The sequence below is a fragment of the Anabrus simplex genome, chromosome 12, assembly GCF_040414725.1.
Source record: "Anabrus simplex isolate iqAnaSimp1 chromosome 12, ASM4041472v1, whole genome shotgun sequence".
NCBI lineage: Eukaryota > Metazoa > Arthropoda > Insecta > Orthoptera > Tettigoniidae > Anabrus > Anabrus simplex.
In genome coordinates, this window is record NC_090276.1 from 27,903,977 (window position 1) to 27,924,412 (window position 20,436).

Genomic DNA, 20,436 nt, shown 5'->3' on the forward strand with positions numbered 1-20,436 from the left:
GTAAGATATCTCAAAGATACTATTCTTCCTCCACTCTCCTGGTGAAGCAGAAATACACTCAATGAGTGAAGAAACAGGAAAACTCTGGGACTGACAAAGAGAGAGCCAATCAAATGGAAGCTAGAAGACTTCAAAGTTGAAAAAATTATTAGTTTCCACAGCAGCAAGCAATTTAGGAGAAATGTAACTCAGCATACCATCTTGCTGCAAACAATGTGACTCATGGCTGATTATGTTGAGTGTGAAATAGATATATGAAAATAAAATGAACATACCTGTTCCTTAAGGACATCTTTCTCTTCACGTGCTAATTTATGCAACTGATTGGACTTGATCCGTTCAGACATCAATTTAAAATTTGCATCATCCTTCTCTCTAAGCTGTTGAATGAGTCTCGAATTTTGCTCCTGCATATCTTCGAATGCCTGTCCTGTCACTTCCATCTCATTCAGCAATGCTTCCTCCTCCTGAACAGCAGAAACAAACTTTCTTTTACAATTTGAGAAGTAGTAGAAACAAAAATGACTTTCTCAGAAAGTATAGGTTTGATTAATTCTCAAAATCATACCAGCTTCTGAGAGTCAGAGACAGAAATGAACAGTATATTTTTCTATGATTGTGAATAACCCCTTACTTAGAATGTGCTCTGCTGTGAATGCTAAGGAAAGTAATCACTTCTTTTCCTCTCAAACTAAAAGTATTCAGTTAGTGAAATATTTATGAGGCATATAATAGTTCTTGTTAAACAATATTAAAATATGTACTTCTTAGGGCCGGTTCTACCATCTTTTGGTAAAATAACTGGTAACTTACCAACAATGTAAAAAGTTATTTCCATTGGATCTCTTTCAGGTAGCACTACAGGCAGCATAAACCTTATTTACCTGACAGGCAAGTTGTTATTGGTTACTTACTTGACATCAGCGATATTTCAGATGATTATGACGATGTAAATGAGCAAATACTAATTAGATGAAAATCTAGGTCAGCTCACTCTGAAGAAAAAAAAACCATGGCAACATCGATCTGTATTGTACGGGAAAATTAACATTTGCACATTTTAATCATGAACGACTTTCTTGATATCATTGATTTGTTACATAAAATCAACTTCATGGTCCGTATCACACTTTAACAGATTCACAACTAAGTATTTTTTATTTTCCACCTTGTCAATACATTAGTTGCTTAAGGCAACTTATTGGTTAAAAGTGGTACATGTTTCGTATATTATTAACATCTTCAGCCACATAACACTGTTTAGATGAAAAGTTCATATACTGACAAAGTATCCATGTTTTACAGATAAAGTGTCCTTAAAAATAGCATAAGAAGATTAAATGACAACATTAAAAACAAAATACTCATGAGAAAATATATAAAATATATAAATAAATATGTCTTCTGGTGTGGGCTAGAACAAATTAATTACTTCCATTCTTCTGCCCCATTCTCATCTTTGACTTTGACAATATAAAAGAGACTGAGGTGTGACCACTGCCAGTAATGCTATTCTGTATCAACCAGTCTCTGTTATGAATGATGTGAAAGTGCTGCTCACAGGGTCAGTTTCTTTGGGCTTGGCAAACTGATGTGTAGTAACTTTGTAGCTTGGTGGAGAAAGCAACAGGAAACTACGGGGACGGTTTGAAAAGTTCTCGGAATCACCGCTAGATGTCAGTGCTAGAGCAACGAGGTTCCTGCGCAATAATCACACATCCTTTGTGAGTGAACACGTGGCGCGTCAGTGCTCTAGCTGCAGGAGTGTGGTAGTGACGACTCTTTGTTGTTGTTCCCGCGTAGTGATTTGTGACAGTGGAAAAAACTGAGATTCGAGCAGTGATTAAATACTTTGTAAAGAAAGGTATGAAAGCAAAGGAAATTCATGCCGACTTTCAGAACACACTGGGGGACTCTGCTCCTTCATTTTCAACTGTTGCGAAGTGGACCAGCACGTTTGAATTTGGTCGGGAGAGCTTGGATGATGATCCGCGTAGTGGACGGACAAAAAGTGTTACGACCCCAGAATTTATCATAAAAGGGCATAAAATGGTCATGGAGAATCCTCGACTGAAAGTGCGGGAGATTGCTGAAGCTGTAGGGATGTCTTCTGAACGGGTATATTATATTTAAACCGAAGAATTGGGTATGAAAAATTTATCCACAAGATGGGTGCTGCGGCTCTTGACATAGGACAATAAACGCACCAGATTGGAAATGTCTGAACAAAGTCTGGCCCGTTTTCAGTGCAACCAACATGATTTTTTGCACTGGTTTGTGACTACAGATGAAACTTGGGTCCACTACTATACCCCAGAGACAAAACAGCAGTCAAAGCAGTGGAAACATGCTGATTCACCACCACCAAAGAAAGCAAAGGCAGTGCGTTCGGCCAGAAAGGTCATGGCCTCAGTTTTCTGGGATGCAAAAGGCATTCTGCTGACATATTATCTTCCTACTGGCCAAACTATTACGGGGCAATACTACACAAACCTCCTAGACCAACTACAGGAAAAGATAGGCGAAACAAGGCCTGGTTTGGCAAGGAGAAAGGTCATCTTTCATCAGGACAACGCTCCGCCGCACATAAGTGTTATTGCCATGGCAAAACTTCATGAACTGGGGTACGAATTATTGCCACATCCACCTTATTCACCTGATTTGGCACCATCAGACTTTCACCTATTCCCCAAGCTGAAAATTTTCCTCGGTGGACGGAGATTTTCTACAAGGGAAGAACTGACAGCCGAATTGGAGAGGTATTTTGCAGGCCTGGAGGAATCTCATTTTCGAGATGGGATCAAGGCATTGGAACATCGCTGTACAAAATGCATTAGTCTACAGGGAGACTATCTTGAAAAATAAAAGCAGTTCCACCGAGGTAAGATACTTAATTCTAGTACATACCGAGAACTTTTCAAACCACCTACGTACTTCACTCTAGTAAGCCTCTTCAGTGATGACTAGACTATCTACGACAGCTGATGATGTAGTTGGGGATCCAACCAGCCTGGACTTAACATACGCACAAGCCAAAGCAAAATGTAATTTCCAATGACGTCCCATTTATAGCCGCAGCAGTATGAAAGCTGCCAAGATATGAGCAGTACTCAGTAATGATTGGAAGCACGACTAGTACGTCTGGATGTTACGAAAGGTTAACTCGTGGGTCAGTCATGCTGCAATAGCACTTTCTGACTTGGTGAGGAAGGTAATGGCAAATCACCTCACTCTTCATCTTGCCGAGTATACGTTATATGATCGCTATCAGTTTGTAACTTTTCTGAGGTGCAATAGGGAGATTCACTCAGCCTCCAGGCTGGTGACTTGACTCGATCAGGAACACACCGAAGCAAACTCTTCTAGGAACGTTTTTCTCATTAATGAAATATTCCAGATCACCTGTATGTTTTGAAAAAGTTGTGATTTAGATCAATCATGTTACTCTAATAGCTAAAAGTTATTTTAGAAGTACAGTAAAACCTCGTTTATCCAGATCAGATTTGTAGATATTTTAAACAAATTTAATTTTCACATTAGATAATTAATTTAACTATGATAGTAAGAACATAACTACGTCAACATAAGTACGTCAAATATTAGCTTTTTAGTTGGATTCAATGTACGGTTCCTGCATAAATTGTACAATTAATTATGGTACTGTAGTATGTAGGCCTACTGTAAAATGCTACCCGTTGGGTTTAAGAAAGATTTAGTAGAGTGTCACAAGTACTGACACGGTATGCCTCACCAGTTACAAATAGTGCCAGGGGAGAGCAATGACCTTGATCCCTACACGTCATTACACCTCCCTCTATCTCCTCAGTTTTCCTACAATTTTCAAACTGCACCGGTCATTAAGTTTATTGTGTGTGTTTCAACCGGATTGTTTTTCTTATCAAAGTGTTTGGGAGTGTAATTCGGTGTACTGTACAAGTTTAAAATTACATCAAAGCGAAAGAAGGTTGTGGTTTCAATGGATAAAAAGTTGGATGCTATTAATCAAACTGATAAAGGAGAAACATTGAAGAAAATAGCCGGTGAATTGAGAGCTGGGACTTCAACAGTGTCCGAATGGAAGAAGCAAAGAAAAGATACTGAAGATTTTTGTTGTAAAATGATATGTAAAAACAGCTTGGAAGGCAGAGGAACGGAAAAAAAAAAAAAAAAAAAAAAAAAAAAAAGCTAAGAATGAAACATTAGATGATGCACTATTCACGTGGTACAGTATTCAGCGAGAACGTGGTTTGCCTACATCTGAGCCGGTCTTGGCCCAGAAAGCGTTGAGCTTTAACAAAATGTTACCAAACTCTGACCTAAATTTCACTGCTAGCCAGGGGTGGATAGAGCGTTGGAAAAACCGACACGGTATTCGTCAACTTACTGCGACTGGAGGGTGCTTGTCTAGTGATGTTGCTAGTGCTGAAAAATTTAAAACGCACTTCGAACAATTTGTTTCATCTGAGGAATTGATACCTGATCAAATTTATAATGCTGACGAAAATGGGCTTCTTTAGCGGATGCTTCCGAGCAAAACGTTAGCATCAAAGCTTGAAGATTCGGCTAAGGTGTATAAGAAAAGCAAAGATAGGATAACTGCTATGGCTTGCAGCAATACATCAGGGAATCATGAGCTTCCCCTTGTCGTTGTAGGGAAATCAAAGAATCCTGAAGCACTAAAATATGTGAACCACAATTCAATGCCAGTCGTTTACCGATACAAAAAAGTGTGTGGATGGACAGATTTTTGTTTAAGAACTGGTTTTTTGATAACTTTGTTCCTGAAGTTCGAAAATTCCTGAAAGAAAATAGTTTACCAGAAATAGTTTACTGATCGACAATGTTCCGTCTCATCCGGGAACTCGTGAATGGAGGAATTAAAGTGAAATTTCTTCCACCAAACGTAACCCCACTGCTGCAGCCTATGGACCAGGGAGTCCCTGAAAACATCAAAAGACTGTACCGAAAAGAACAGATTGGTAAAATAATTGAAAAGGAAGAGGAAAGGAGTGTGAATGAATTGTTGAAATCAACCAACATCAAAGACTTTATTTACATGGTTGCTGACGCTTGGGAATACATTACAAAGGACTCTTTGAAAAAGTCCTGGAAAAAACTGTGGCCTGCTATTTGTGCTACAAATGAAATGGCAAGCAATGATTTGGTGCAAGTGGCTCCAGACGACCTTCTACAAATGTTAGGAACAATAAGTGGGTGATCAGATGTTAATAAGGGAAAGGTCAGTGAGTGGCTGAAAGACAACAATGACGGCAGCTACGGCACTATGTCAGTAGAAGAAATTGTAGCGGCATGCACATCTACAGCCGACAATGAGAGAGAAGATGACGTGGACGAGGAAGGACCGCTCACACCGCAACAGCGGACGACACATGCCGATGCTGCACACCAGCTGACAAACATTATGATGTACTTGGAGCGTCAACCCGACACCACTCCAGCTGAACTATTAGTGATAAAGCGCTTGCAGCATGACCATGCTTTAACGGCACACATGTTTAAAACAGAAGACTGTGGATCAATTCTTTGTTAAGAAATTGTGATTTTATGTACAGTAGGGTAATTAAGATTTTTATAATTTTTAATGTCGTGTAAAGAATACTATGTACAGTACATAATGTTATTACAAGATGGGCTAGTTTTTATTTAAGGATTTAAGAATTTTGTTTTGCCTATCACCCAGATTATCGATTTCCCGGATTGCCTTTGGTCCCAGTTAGTCCGGATAAACAAGGTTTTACTGTATTATCAATCCTCTTCAGGATTTCCTGAAAATCCATTTACAACCTTCTTTCACAATTGGCATACACTGTAAATCACCTTCCATTTCTCACTGGCGAATGTTGCAGATGTGGTTTAAAATGGACATGAACATTTCACTAAGCAGTTCAGGGCTCTTCCCATGTATAAATGAATAACAGCAACTTCTTCCATTCCTGCAACATAGGAACTTTTGCTACAGAATCTAATTTTCTTGATCAGATTTTTGAAGATGTCATACATCAAACTTTGGACAAAGGTTTGATAAATTAATTTTCCATCATGGCGCTTATCCTGTGTGTCTGTTAATTGTGGCTACTCCATCAATAAATATTTTTGCATCAATACTGTAATCAGAGGCATTCACTTCTGAAGTGATCTCTTTCTAAAAAGGACTCACATTCAGGACTAAGATTAAATATCAGAGAAACAATTTCTCACACAAGAATCTCCATAAGAAAGATGTTTTTCACTTGTTTTTTAAAAAAAAAGACAAGAAGAAAAAATGGTTTTACCTTGCACTTAAAATTCAATTCTTGTATATACTGTATTTCAAAATTTTCTCTGTACCACAGAAAGTGTAACAAAAACTGAAAGCTCTTCTCTTGTTTTGATGTAATACAACTCTTAGGGCATCGTAAAGGTTCTTCTGAAAACAAAGGTCACTAGGTAATTAATAGACATCAACTCAATAATTCAATAATATGTTGCAAAACAGATACATATACTGCTTCTGATGACTATGCGAAATGACATCACTGAATCAAACCATCATCCTTTCCTCAAATCAAAAACGTGTCTCTGTTACTATGAGAGTACGTCAAAAAGTAAGCTTTCCTAATTTTTCATAGGTGAATAGGTAAAGACAAGCCAAGATTAAGAACACTGATTTATTTTAACATCACTTCTTTAACATTATTACGAAAGTTATTAGAGCATTTTGTCAATGCAACTGCAACCACACATGGGACTTTACCCCACATTTTACAGGAGAAAAACAACTTTTCTCTGCCAAAAAGCAATATATATTATATTTAAGAAAACTGGAACTTACGTGGTACTGTTTTAAATGAAAACTATATATATATCATTCAGTACGTGTGTATACCATTAAAACAAACCAAAATGCAATATTTATATCTTGAGAAAACAAGTAATGTGCATACATATTTAATAGTTATATTTTCTTTCATCACATCACATTTCTTCATGTAAGGCGGGACACCACAGAATTGCCGAGTCTTCAGGCAGTTTTCAGTTGCTGAAGGTGCCATTTCGAGGGGCTTCTCAAACAATTCAAGCTTTAAATGCAACACTGACAGGCGTGGTCTTCTGGCCAAAATCGTCCTCGAATGAAAGCTTGTACTCAATGTGTCCATCAGTTACTTCAGTGCTCATAAATCAGCAAATGTGCAGTTATTTGGTGATCTGCCTCAGCAAACCAAGTCCTACACTTCCAGGTATTTGTGACTGTAGTCCTTAAAAAAGTGTGATCAATTTCCATAACTGAATGAAGGTAAGGTTTGATCTGAGCTTCCTTGACTGTCGTTGCATACTGACAGATCTGCGATATTGCTCCAACAATACTTAAGTTCTATAGACTGTTGATATTCCTGGTTTCAAATTGGCCTATATAAAAAAACCCACTTTCCCATTCCTGAGCATCTGTTTGGTAGTGCCAATACTACAAAATCCTAAAATGGCAACGTTTTGTGAGATACGCGGTATTAGAGTTGCAATAACGCTTTGCCACAGTGTAAAATGATAGTCTCCTTTCCTGGATGACAAAGTGGCATCCTGTTCGTTGAACACTATAATGTGTCTGTTCTCTTGTACCATTTCATCAATGGCATTAACGGCCACTTTGTTCTTTGTTTTTCAAGGTCATAAAGGCCTCTGTAAATTCGTGGCATCACCAAGCTTATTATTAATTTACAAGAAATTGTGTGATACAATCTAAAGATGGCAGATGAGGAAAGGGAAGGCCCCTCTCACGCATTTATGTGTCTGTCTCCACTGCTGGACAGATATCACTCTCTCTGTATACAAACAAAATCCTCTTCTGAATGTTGACCAGTTCCATGTTTATGCCCGCAGAAAATGGATTATTATAAGGACATCCTTCTGTCACCACTTGTTCAGTAATGTAGCCATTTTGCAACTGTCAACTTCCCCTCAAACATTTAAATGCAAAATTGAATAAGGTCTCCAATATATCCGAGATGTTATAAAATAAGATATATGTTTTTATTCAGAGCTCCTTCAGATAATTTGATTTAAAAGATCACAAAACTGAAGTATAATATTAACTAATCAAAAAAAAGCTTGCAATCTTACAAAACTATCTGAGAGCGAGTAGAAGGGATAGGCACTATCACCGCTGCTGTTCATCCTCGTCATACACAACCTTCCCAGAGGCCTACAGAGCAACATTCCATGGGTTATACTCAAGACTACTACCCAAGAAGATCTACAAGGCCAAGTGTGATCGACTGAAGTTTACACTAGACTTAAACCTGCTGAAAAGTGAATATGCAGAAACTACTGCATCACCTGGCTTTCAAAATTAATGGAAGTATAGTACTTTAAAGCAGACATCGCGCAGTTGCTTTAGGGAGCCGGTGTTACTTGCTTCGCTCAAGACGGCTGTCAGTAATGTGACATGAGAGCAGCAGACAGGCAGGTTGCACACTGTGGCAGTACTGTACTTGCCGCTCGGAAATGTTACCTTAAGAACAACATCAATGAAATGCATACCGGTACATAAATAAATCATTTCTGAAGAATTATCAAATATTATAATATAAATAGAGTTGAGTAGGGTAATATGAAATGTACTTACTTCCTCAAATGTCTTATTTTTAAGTTTTTCTAGTAACGCTATCCTTTCCCGGCCTTCATATTTATCATACTTGTTGGCATGACACAAGGAACAACAGCACTGCAGATTAAATTTTTTAATGCGATTCAATATTTTATTACATATTAAACATTTTGTGTGTTATTTTATTTAAGTATCAAATACTCTTCTTCCCAAGAAGGTTTGAAACGTGTTGGCATCGGTGGCCTATGCTGTGCTGAACTCCCTTCCATAGTAAAAATGCAACATTAACCAACTAGAATTGAACGTCATGTGGTGTGAGGATAAAGGCGGGAACACACTATTGTCACCTCACATGAGTTCACGCATATCGTGTTGCAATCTAACCTGTCCAGAAAGATGCACTACACCTTTGCGCCACTGGCCTGCAGTACGTACTACGTCGTGCACTTCCCCTACTTGCTCGCTAAGCTGCTCTCGTTCTTCAAGAGCGGGGAGCAAACTGGCTCCGAAGGCATTTCGCTTTCGATTGACGATGCCTGCTTTAAAGTACTTCAAATACTTATGGTCTCACCTCCAGGAAGATGGCTGCATAAATGTACACACAACATGGATGAGATGGAGAGAGGTCACACATGACAAATGTTTGCCAACACATTTGAAATCAAAGATATATCGGACTGCCGTAAGACTTGTTGCACTATACAGCACTGAGTGCTCGGCTACCATTAAAAGTGTAGGATATTCTCTCTAAAATATAGAAATGAAGGTGCTTCAGTGGATGATTGACATTAGGCATGCCACAATCATGCAGTATATTGGTGTGGCATCTATCACTGAGGTCAGTGAGAGCAGGCTTTGCTGGTATGAGTAACTCCAGAGAGCTGCACCTTACACTGTGGCAAAGACAGCTTATAGTCTGCAAGTCAAGGGAATAAGACCATGTGGATGACCCAAACTAAGAAGGCAGGATTCAGTAAATGAAGATATGAAAACAAACATGGCAGTATTGGTTTCTCGATGCCTGGAGAGTCTTTCCCTTTCATGCCCTTTATGGACCTTCCCTTTCTATTGCTAATACCCTCATTCTCTGAAAGATCAGACATCTTCCCTTTTTACTTCTGAATAGTGTTTAGAGGGAAATCACTGCCTAATTGTACTTACCCTGAGAAACATTCATTACCACCGCCACTCACCTGGATATCAACATAATGGAAATACACCACGTCAGCGCTAAAAGACAGTCAGCAACAATATTAAATCCCTCTCTGAGAAAGTTCAAGATAACAATCTGTACATCAGCATCTGTAACAAAAATTTCTTCTTCCTTGGTGCATGCATCAAACCTGCTGAAGTCACACGATGACCCATGGTAGAACACCAATAAAACTGGATGAAACCATTTGATCTTTTTTCTTTTTCTCTTACAATTTGCTTTATGTCGCACTGACACAGATAGGTCTTAATAGCTACAATGGGATAGGAAAGGCCAAGGAGTGGGAAGGAAGTGGCTGTGGCATTTGCCTGGTGTGAAAATGGATGGGAAACCACAGAAAATTGTTCTCAGGGCTGCTAACAGTGGGGCTCGAACCCACTATCTCCCCAATACCATTTGATCTACAGTAAGGATTACCCACTTTCATGTGACTTGCCCTTATACAGTATCAGATATCAAAAGCAGCTAGACACCCCTCTGTACATTTAAATTAGAGACTAGATATCAATGCTGCTATGAACCTTTCCCTTTCTTTAAAATTTATTTTCTCTCATTCATGGTATTTTCATAGTAATACCCACAAGCCTACACATATTGTGAACAGACACAATGTAGTATCTGAAGTAATCCTGAATGCTATAAATCTTGTAAAACTCACCATACAGGCAGCCGACCTCAGAGGTGCAGTTGTTAACCATTGACCCCTTTTTCATATGCTAGCATCAGAGCATTTAAGAGTATTTAAATGCAACAACTCCATGTCATTGGCTTGCAGAATGAAAAGAGACTCCTGTAGGAGAACATTCTGTCAACCCAGCATCTGTTGTTACTACACTATTGTTAGCAGTTCAAATGGATGTTGAACATCATCGTCATACAGTCAAATGGTCATTACCACCCCCGAAGTAGTTTACCTCCATATGAAAAGGCTAGTCCCAGTTATGCAATAGTGTGAGTGTGTCCTCAAAGATCTATGAGTTACCAGAACTGTCTCCCATTCTTCCAGTTTCTCTTCACTGGTGTCAAAAACTGGTCAATCAAGTTTGAAATTGAAGCTGAGAATAGAAGCAGATAGCAGGTACAAGAGGAGAGAATGGTAGCACCGTGGAAGGCAAAAAACAACCATCTAATTTTTTTACCCAGGATAGACAAATACCAGGTGACCAATTGCCACAGTGCCAAAAAGTATTGTAGGCCTAGGTGCCTAAACTTAACAAATGCATGAATGATTTCCTTTCCTCAAGAAACTCATCAGGATTGTTACAGTCCTGAAAACAGCAATGGCTCCATGCGAAAGAGGCTCAACTACTGTAAATCTACTCAAAAATAAGTTTAGATCTTCACTGCAAACAGATGACATGAGTCATCGAATGAATGCCCACACTTAGAAGACTTTAAACCAACAAAATCAGTGGAGCACTGGTATTTTCAAATAAAGAGATACAGAGAAGTTAGGAGAAGCAAATAAGGAAGCAGCGGTGATGGCTGAAGGTAACGAGATCAAACTGGTTAATAGGTGAGCAAGTGAATTTTATTTTTTATGCCTGGCCCCTAGATTCTTCTCTCACAAAGCACAGGATCTGAACTATTATCCCTTCGAATTATAATTTCTATTGTCTTTTCTAAAAACTTGGTTTTTTAATGTAACTTATTTGTGCAAAAGAATGGAGAACAGAACACAGTTTAACCTACAAACGTAGATGTCTCTTCAAATGCTGAATTATGTCCTACATATTTTTTGCTTTTGAAATTAAGATACCAGGAACAAATATTACTTTGCACTTTTCTGTCCATAAATTTCTCTTGGTAGCTGTCAGTGTGCACTAAAAATATTATGAGCAAAAGAGCACAAGTCTTTCCTATCCACCATAAATTAAATGCTCAGGCTCTAATGAAATTAAAATTCTGCTACCTGCCTCGTGAACTGAGTAAATCTGAACTCCTGCCACCTTCCATTCCGGTTGCACTGTCTATACAATTCGCAGTGAATAGAACGCCAAACCATCACCTGACTTGTCTCACTGACCGAGACGTCACAGCATGTCATTGCTCTCAATGTGCCACATGTACACATGCTTAGTCTTTTCGAAAGGCTCACAAGACATACGAGGGGCGTTTGAAAAGTCCGTGCAAAAATAAAACTACTTACGTGTTTGGGGTAAACCTTTTTTATTTTTCGACATAGTCTCCTTTTAGGCTTATACACTTCGTCCAACGATGTTCTAGTTTGTTGATCCCTTCCGGATAATAGGATTTGTCCAAGTCTGCAAAATATCCATTAGTGTTTGCAATCACCTCCTCGTTTGAATAAAATCTTTGTCCCGCCAGTCATTTCTTCAAATTGGGGAACAAATAGTAGTCCGAGGGAGCCAAGTCTGGAGAATAGGGGGGAAGTGAAACGAGATGGAATCCTATTTCCATTAATTTTGCGACCACAACTGCTGAGGTGTGTGCTGGTGCGTTGTCGTGATGGAAAAGGACTTTCTTGTGGGCCAATCGCGGGCGTTTTTCTTGCAGCTCGGTTTTCAAACTGTCCAATAACGATGAATAATATGCACCTGTAATAGTTTTACCCTTTTCCAGATAATTGATGAGGATTATCCCTTGCGAATCCCAAAAGACAGTCGCCATAACCTTTCCGGCTGAAGGAATGGTCTTCGCCTTTTTTTGCTGCAGATTCCCCCTTGGTAACCCATTGTTTAGATTGTTGTTTGGTCTCAGGAGTATAGTAATGTATCCATGTTTCATCCAGTGATGAAACGACGCTTAAAGTCCTCCAGATTCTTCTGGAACAGCTGCAAACCATCCTTGCAACACTTCACACGATTCCGTTTTTGGTCAAGCATGAGCAATCGCGGCACCCATCTTGAGGATAGCTTTCTTATGTCCAAATGTTTATGCAAAATATTATGCACCCGTGCAGTCGAGATGCCCACAGCACTAGCAATCTCACGCACCTTAACTCTTCTGTCATCCATCACCATATCATGGATTTGATCAATGATTTCTGGATTCGTAACCTCCACAGGCCCTCCAGAAAGTTCAGCGTCACTTGTGCTTATATGGTCAGTCCGAAAATTTTGAAACCACTTATAAACTGTTCTAATCGAAGGTGCAGAGTCACCATAATGTTTATCAAGCTTCTCTTTAGTCTCCTGAGGCGTTTTGCCTTTCATAAAGAAATGTTTAATCACCACATGAAATTCTTTCTTGTCCATTTCTTGAAAATCACTCGACTTCCTTGATTCACACAAATGCCAAACACAAAGAAGTAGACCAATATGGCTGAAACTTGGTGTGCGTATCTCTCGGACTTCGCACGGACTTTTCAAACCACCTTCGTAGCTCTTCTGTTTCTTGAGATATACGGTCTTCTTTCCCATCCCTAACGGAGTGTGAAATAATGCAAAGTTATGGTTTGTCGTTTAAGTTCACAGCAATGTTTTGAAACACCTTTACACAATACAGCACAGCAGAACCTGGATCTGATTGGTCTGCCAGAACCAATTTTTTGTGCACAATTTTAACTATCAAAGAAAATTATGACTTTTCTCTCAACTATGTTCTTAACCTGTCTAGACATTTCTATTCCTTCACAGACCTCCTCCCCTGTTACTCACTGAAGTCCCCCTGCTGTACCTCCAACTTCAGGCCTCACCACTTTAATTACTATAAATATACCTGCTCGCTCTCTACTTTTGGCAAGGAATGACACACCCACACTTATGAGTCTATATAGGTGCCTATAGGTCCCTAGTGCCTCTCAGACACACAGTAACTACAGGGTGGCACACGAATAGTTGACACATTTAATTTTAGAATAACAACTTTATTTTTCGCAGAACACTAATGAAATTTTAGACACGGGAAGCTTGGACCATGGAAATACATTTCATTATATCAGCGGTTCAACGTGGCCTCCACTGCGACAGATAACCTTTTCAAGACCAGTACGCATGTTTCTGACGACTTTGCGGCACAGGTCTTCATGAATTTCACTGCAGAGCTGCACAATACGAGCACGAATTTCCATGCGGCTTCGAGGTCTTGAAGCGAAGAGTTTTTCCTTTCAAATAGCCCCATAAAAATAAACTACAAGGATTCAAATCAGGGCTTTAAGGAGGCAATGAGAATCCGCCATTATGGTTGTACTGCAAGTAACGAAGAAATATTACACGATCACCAAATACTCCCCTCAAACACTCAAGAACATCGTTAGCTGTGTGAGGTGTTGCAACATCTTGCATAAGCCACTGCTTATGAATAGGGATAGTGAGAATTTGAGGCGTGAATTTATTCCCAAGCATGTCCTTGTATCGCTGTGCATTAACTGTCTGACTGAAGAAAAATGGTCCAATTAACCCATGACTTGACAGAGCTAACCACAGGCTCCTTTTTCTCCATATGTGTTTTTTTCGTGAATAATGTCTGGTTTTTCTGTAGCCCAAAACCGCACATTTTGCTTATTAACTGCCCCGTTAAGATGAAAATAGGCTTCATCAGAGAACCAAGTGTTAAACAGTACTTCATCTTCATCTTGAGTCCATAAGGCATACTGCAATCTCTTCTCCCTGTGAAGATCTGTGAGCTTGTGTAGTACAGTCATTTTGTACGCGCACAACTGAAGGTCATCGTGTAACATTCTTTGAACTGAATGGTGCGGTATTCCACTTCCTCTTGAAGCTCCCCGTGTTGACTTGTGTGGGCTGCGCTGCATGGCGAACCACAGGAGACCGAATTGCTGGTGCACGTGGTCGCTTTTCTTCTTTCTCACTGCCTTATTCTTCATTTTCGTACAAGCGAAGGATGGTGTTCCTTGCTGGTGCCCACCTAATCTGAAATACAGCACAAAATTTCCTTTGTGTCGCCGTAACATTTTTTGATTCGCAATAAAAGATAACTGTTTTGGGCGCGGTGCTGAACGGAGAGTCAGCCGTGGTCGGCCATGGCAGAAAGCTCACTGGAATGTAGGCATTTGGAGACAAAGCAGCAGTGTCACCTGTACAAATATTTCCATGAAACAGAGAAGGTGTGCGCAAAATTTTAACAACATAGTCCATAAGTTGCATTTTATATTTGCTTTTCAAATGTGTCAACTATTCGTGCGCCACCCTGTACTACATCGGATGAGAAATGAGGTAGCAGCACAATCATCCATTTTCCACTTCTTCAACTTAGTGTTTTCGTACAGGTGTCGAACCTACTCACCATGAGTCACTTCACACGATCATACAGTTTAAGATGAGCAATCTTCCTGCCTGCAACTAGTGTGTCCTGCCACTGTTGTCTTGGTCTTCTGCAGGGATGCTGGAACATTCCTGACACCAACAGCTTGCTTCCCGAAGGTGCAACTTATCCTGGAAGTTCAGGAATTCAAGGACTTTTCCTGTTATCAAGCAGCTCTGCCAAAGGCTCTTACCAGAGTTGGAAATCACGTTCCTTTCACAAGGGATGACAAATAACATTTTCAGGGTTAGGGAAAATGTGATTGTACTAAGCGGTAATAGCAAAAATTTGTGACGCGATAAGCGAGTATATACATTTAATATGATTAGAATCAGAACTTCAAATTTGCTATGTGCTATGCGGGAAAAAGTTACGAGGAACGCACTAACGAGGTTTCACTGTAATTATAATTTCATGTGGCTATTGCTAGTCTGGCGCAGACCTTCTGACAAAGGTGGGCAGCACTTACCGTGCATGGAAAACAGCTGTTGGTGTAGTGGAATGTAGTGTTGTGTGTAGTGTATGAGTTGGAGGGATGTTGGTAACAACACAAACACCCAGTCAAGTCAAATGAACGAACCTTTTATGATTAAAAACCCTCGACCTGGCTGGGAATTGAATCCATGGATCAAGAAATTCTACCAGTTTTGTAGCTCTGTAAGTGAAAAGTTTAGTGAACTTACCTTCGAAGACAGCTTTTTTTTAATGCACTATCTGGGGCTGACGCTACCTCGAATTACAAAATACTCGCATTACAGGGAAATAAGAATATCAGAAGGTGATGAGTAAGTAATGTTCAATGAGTACACAAAAGGTTAAACAATACAGTTCATACCCTACCGGAGGTCACCACATGCCACCATTACCAAGTTATAAAAAATAAAAAAACACTACCTGAAATTTTAAAGAAACTGTCCCAGTCATCTGTTTTAAAAGAGAGACTTGTTTACGAGCAACAATACCACATCGTCTTCTAAGAAGCATAGTATCAGCTGGTGTAGCTTCGACTTGCTGATAAACGTAACTCACTGCTGCATCTAGCACTGCCAAAGCCTCGGTGAGGGTCTTTGCTGGTACAGTCTCTTCAGACATTCAGTGGGTTCACTCACAATGTCAAATATAGTGACATTAGTCAAGGTTAGGAGTAACGTACAAGTGCATGTAAGCACTGTTTACAAAACTGTCATCCTGCCATAGACTTATTTTTAATGACACCAGGTAGAGGTAATTTTTCTGACAGCAATCTTCAATCTGATGAACCCACGACATCAGTTATTGAGGGGACAAACAAAGAAACTGCATATGGACTCCTCAAAAATCACCCTTATGGGACCAGTCATTTGTAGTAGTGGTGTGCGAGCATGGTTGTTTACGAAAGTACATTGTAAAGAAAAAGTATATACTTCTAGAATTGTATAAACAGGATTTTACTACTTCGTAAAAGTTCAACCTCATCCAATCATGTCCTTTTTTCACTTATCACTGCATGATAGTAATTTTTTACTTGAGACTGACTTTGTTTGTACCAACCGCTATCAACTCAGGGGATCATCATTTGTTTCTTTACAGCACGTATGTCAAGTGAAGTGAAGCATAAGAGGACAGACCTCGTTTAGGTGTGTGTACTAATTTAACATTGGTTTGTTTACAGTGTATATGCCCATGAAACAAGGAAGAGTAAAAATCCAATGTACTATACCAGAGAAACAGATAAAGGAGGTGCAGATTAGAAAGAAACTGGGTTAGAAATAGTTGTGGAAATAAAGAGAGACTGAAGAAACTTACCAGGAAACAACTGAATTAAGCAACAACAAAAACAAAACAAAAGTCAGCTAAGGATAACATGATAGCAAGCATAATTTGCAGTCACATGACTTCTTTTCTTTCCTACAAGTTGCTTTACGCCGTACCGACACAGATAGGTCTTATGACGACGATGGAACAGGAAAGGGCTAGGAGTGGGAAGGAAGCAGCTGTGGCATTAATTTAAGTACAGCCCGAGCATTTGCCTGGTGTGAAAATGGGAAGCCACGGAAAACCATCTTCAGGAGCTTCTGACAGTGGGATTCGAACCCACTATCTCCGGAATACCAGATACTGGCCGCACTTAAGCGACTGCTGCTATCAAGCTCAGTCACATGAATTTTAGTGAAAAATGAAAGGGTATGAATGGAAGGTACTTTAAGGCAGAAACTAGGTTCCAGAAATGGCTTTCTAGGAATCATTAACAGACAAGGAGAGTGTACATGAGAGGCTTTACAGAACACATAAGTAAAGATAGTTGGATAATAAGGTAAAAGAAGTGACTAATGCTAGTGAAGTGTTAAAATTTACCTAGGATAACAAAGATATTTACAAAAAGATAGAAAAGTTGAACGCTAAAAAAGGAGCTGGAATTGATAAAATTTCTGGGGATATACTAAAGGCAATGGATAGAGATATAGTAACACACCTGAAGTACTCATTATTTGATTACCGTTTGCATGAAGGAGCTATACTGAATGAACGGAGAATGCTACAGTAGCCTCAGTGAACAAAGTGAAGGGTGCTAAACATAAAGCGGATAATTACAAGCCAGTCAGCTTGACGTATTTCAAAGTTCCAGGAAAGCATTCTTTCTGATTATATTAGATGCATCTGTGAAATTACGAACTATTTTTAACTGAAGGTTTATGAAAGGCTATTCCAGTGACGTTAAACTTGTCGGATTCCAGCACGATATAGAAGATATTTTAGATTCAGGAGGTCAAATGGACTGTGCCCCCATTGATCTATCACTGGATCTTGATGGGGTAGGTCACAGGAAAATTATGAAAATGAGGGCTATTGGAGTAGACAAAATGGTGACTGCATGGGTGGCTACATTTCTAGAAAACAGAATTTGGGGAATTGGTGAAGCATTATCTGATCTTGTAAAGATCAAGTGTGGGATTTTGCAAGATAGTATTGGACATTTCTTATATATACAAATGATAGGAGTAAAGAACTGTAATCACACATACAGATTTTTGCAAGTGATGTTAAAATGTATAGAGTAATAAATAAGTTACAAGATTGTATGCGACAGTAAAAAGACCTCAAAGAAGTTGTTGGACAACAGACAATGGCATGCTGATGTGCAGGTTGAAAGGTCAATTTTTAAGTTTTACTAGGAGGAAGAGTTTCCTAAGTTTTATTGAATGTGCTGAGAGTAAATGTGTACCTGATAGGGACCATGTAAGTACCTAGATATTAATATAAAGATATTTATTGGGATAATCACATTAGCAAGGTTGTAAATTTTTTTTTTAGATTTGCTTTACGTTGTGATGGGATAGGAAAGTAAGATGTACAATATTATAGGGAAGGATCCACCTTTCAATACTCCGTAGTAAAAAGTAGTTACAACCTGTTTAATTGGATAGGAAAGGGCTAGAAGTGGGAAGGAAGTGGCTGTGACCTTAATTAACGTATAGTTCCAGCACTTCCCTGGTGTGAAAATGGGAAACCATGAAAAACAATCTTCTGGGCTGCCCACAGTGGGATTTGAGCCCACTATCTCCCGAATGCGAACTGACAGTTATTCGTGACAAAAACCGCGCAGCCACTTGCTCGGTGGTTGTAAATATTAGGGTATTTACAGGTTGTAGTAAGGAGTTTGACGAAGAAGTGTACTTTCACCTGTGCTCTTTAATATAGTGATGGAAAACATTATGAGGAAAGTTCACCAGAAGTCAACAGCAATTGATACAAGTCATAGTATATGCAAATGATGTGGGAAGAAAATGAACAAAAACTGGAAGAACAACTAAATACCTGGCAGAAGGCAACTGAAGAAGCAGGTATGGAAATAAGTTTAATGAAAAGTGAAAATCAGTAAACAAAAGAGAAAAATAATGTTTGGTGTAATGGAAAAATTCTTAAGAAGTAGATGCTTTTAAAGACAGGAAGTAAGCTAACTGGGAAAGGAAACTCAATGAAGAAATTTCAGTAAGGATAGAAAATTACTCAAAATTTTATTACTGTGTATCACACATAATTCGAAATTGGAAATTACCTACCAAAGCAAAAATCATGATATATAAATCATATTATTTGCCAATATTGACCTATAGAGCTGAATGTTGGACTTGGACAAAAAAAAAATCTGAGTAGATTACTCGAGACAGAGATTCACTTTCTATGAGGGATCTTGGGTAAAATGAGGGGACAAGATAAGAAATGACACAATATTAAACACGCTACAGACAAGTATGCCAACTTTCAAAAGTAAAAAAAAAAATCAGGAGATTTTTGCGGCATATCCTGGCATGTTACGACACATCACTGATGACATATCTTTAAAGAATATTTAACACATTACCCTACTCAATTATAAAATTTCTCTTATTAATTAATTTATGTATTTATTTATTTACTTGTAAATACTGAAATATTGCATGTATCTGAGCTTTAGAATACATGACTCTTCACTGTAACTGCCTTAGGCCTCTTCATAAATTTCTGAACTAGATTTATGCTCTTTGCTGGACCGAGTAGCTCAGACGGTAGAGCACTGGCCTTCTCAGCCCAATTTGGCAGGTTCGATCCTGGTTCAGTCCAGTGGTGTTTGAAGGTGCTCAAATACGTCATCCTCGTGTCGGTAGATTTACTGGCACATAAAAGAACTCCTGCAAGACAATCCGGCACCTCGGCGTCTCCGAAAACCAAAAAAGTAGTTAGTGGGATGTAAAGCCAATAACATTATTAGATACATGCTCAAAAGTACTGGTCTTGTTGAACAGGTTTTAAAGATTTTTTTTTTTTCAGAATTAGTTTTTGGGAAGCTTCGATTTGAATTTATTGTAAATATGCTAAAAAAATAGTCTTACAGTCGGCATTGCTCTGTGGAAATGATAACATTTAAAGCATTAGGTTAGAATTCTGTCATATTTAAAAACACCACCAGCTGATTGCATCTGTCTTGCCAGTTATCACTGAACATCAATTCTCTCCAGCTACTTAGAGAATGAGGAAAAACCTGGAATTTTTAAAAATACAGGAATAATAAATCTGTTCCCTAAATCGGGAGATAGGTCTCTGCGATCGGGAGGGAGGGAGGGAGGGAGGACCAAAAATAGGGAGCCTCCCGCTTAAATCGAGGAAACTGGCACGTCTGAATCAACCCCCTAAAAGAAACTATGAAGAGAAATAGGCTGAAATGGTTCAGCTACATCAAAAGAATGGGATAAGAAAGATTACCAAGAAGAGCTCTGGAATGAACAGAATCTGGAAGAAGACCAACTGGAAGACCACGAACAAGATGAAGGGGGTGGAGGGCGACATAAATCGGAGAGGACTACAATAGGAGACAGTGATGAACGATAGACTGTGGGGAAAAAAGAGAAGACTGGAAGAGGCTCTGTGAATGACTTGC

The 20,436-nt window shown here is 39.1% G+C and overlaps 1 protein-coding gene across 4 annotated transcripts in view; it reads right to left on the minus strand.

Annotated features, from left to right (window-relative positions):
- Bre1 (E3 ubiquitin-protein ligase Bre1) overlaps window positions 1-20,436 on the minus strand; it is a 212,842-nt gene that overhangs the window by 17,282 nt on the left and 175,124 nt on the right. For all 4 annotated transcript variants that reach the window (XM_067156629.2, XM_067156630.2, XM_067156626.2 and 1 more), the window contains exon 14: window positions 276-467. In XM_067156629.2, the coding sequence (XP_067012730.1) occupies window positions 276-467 (192 nt within the window). The remainder of the gene's footprint in view (window positions 1-275; window positions 468-20,436) is intronic.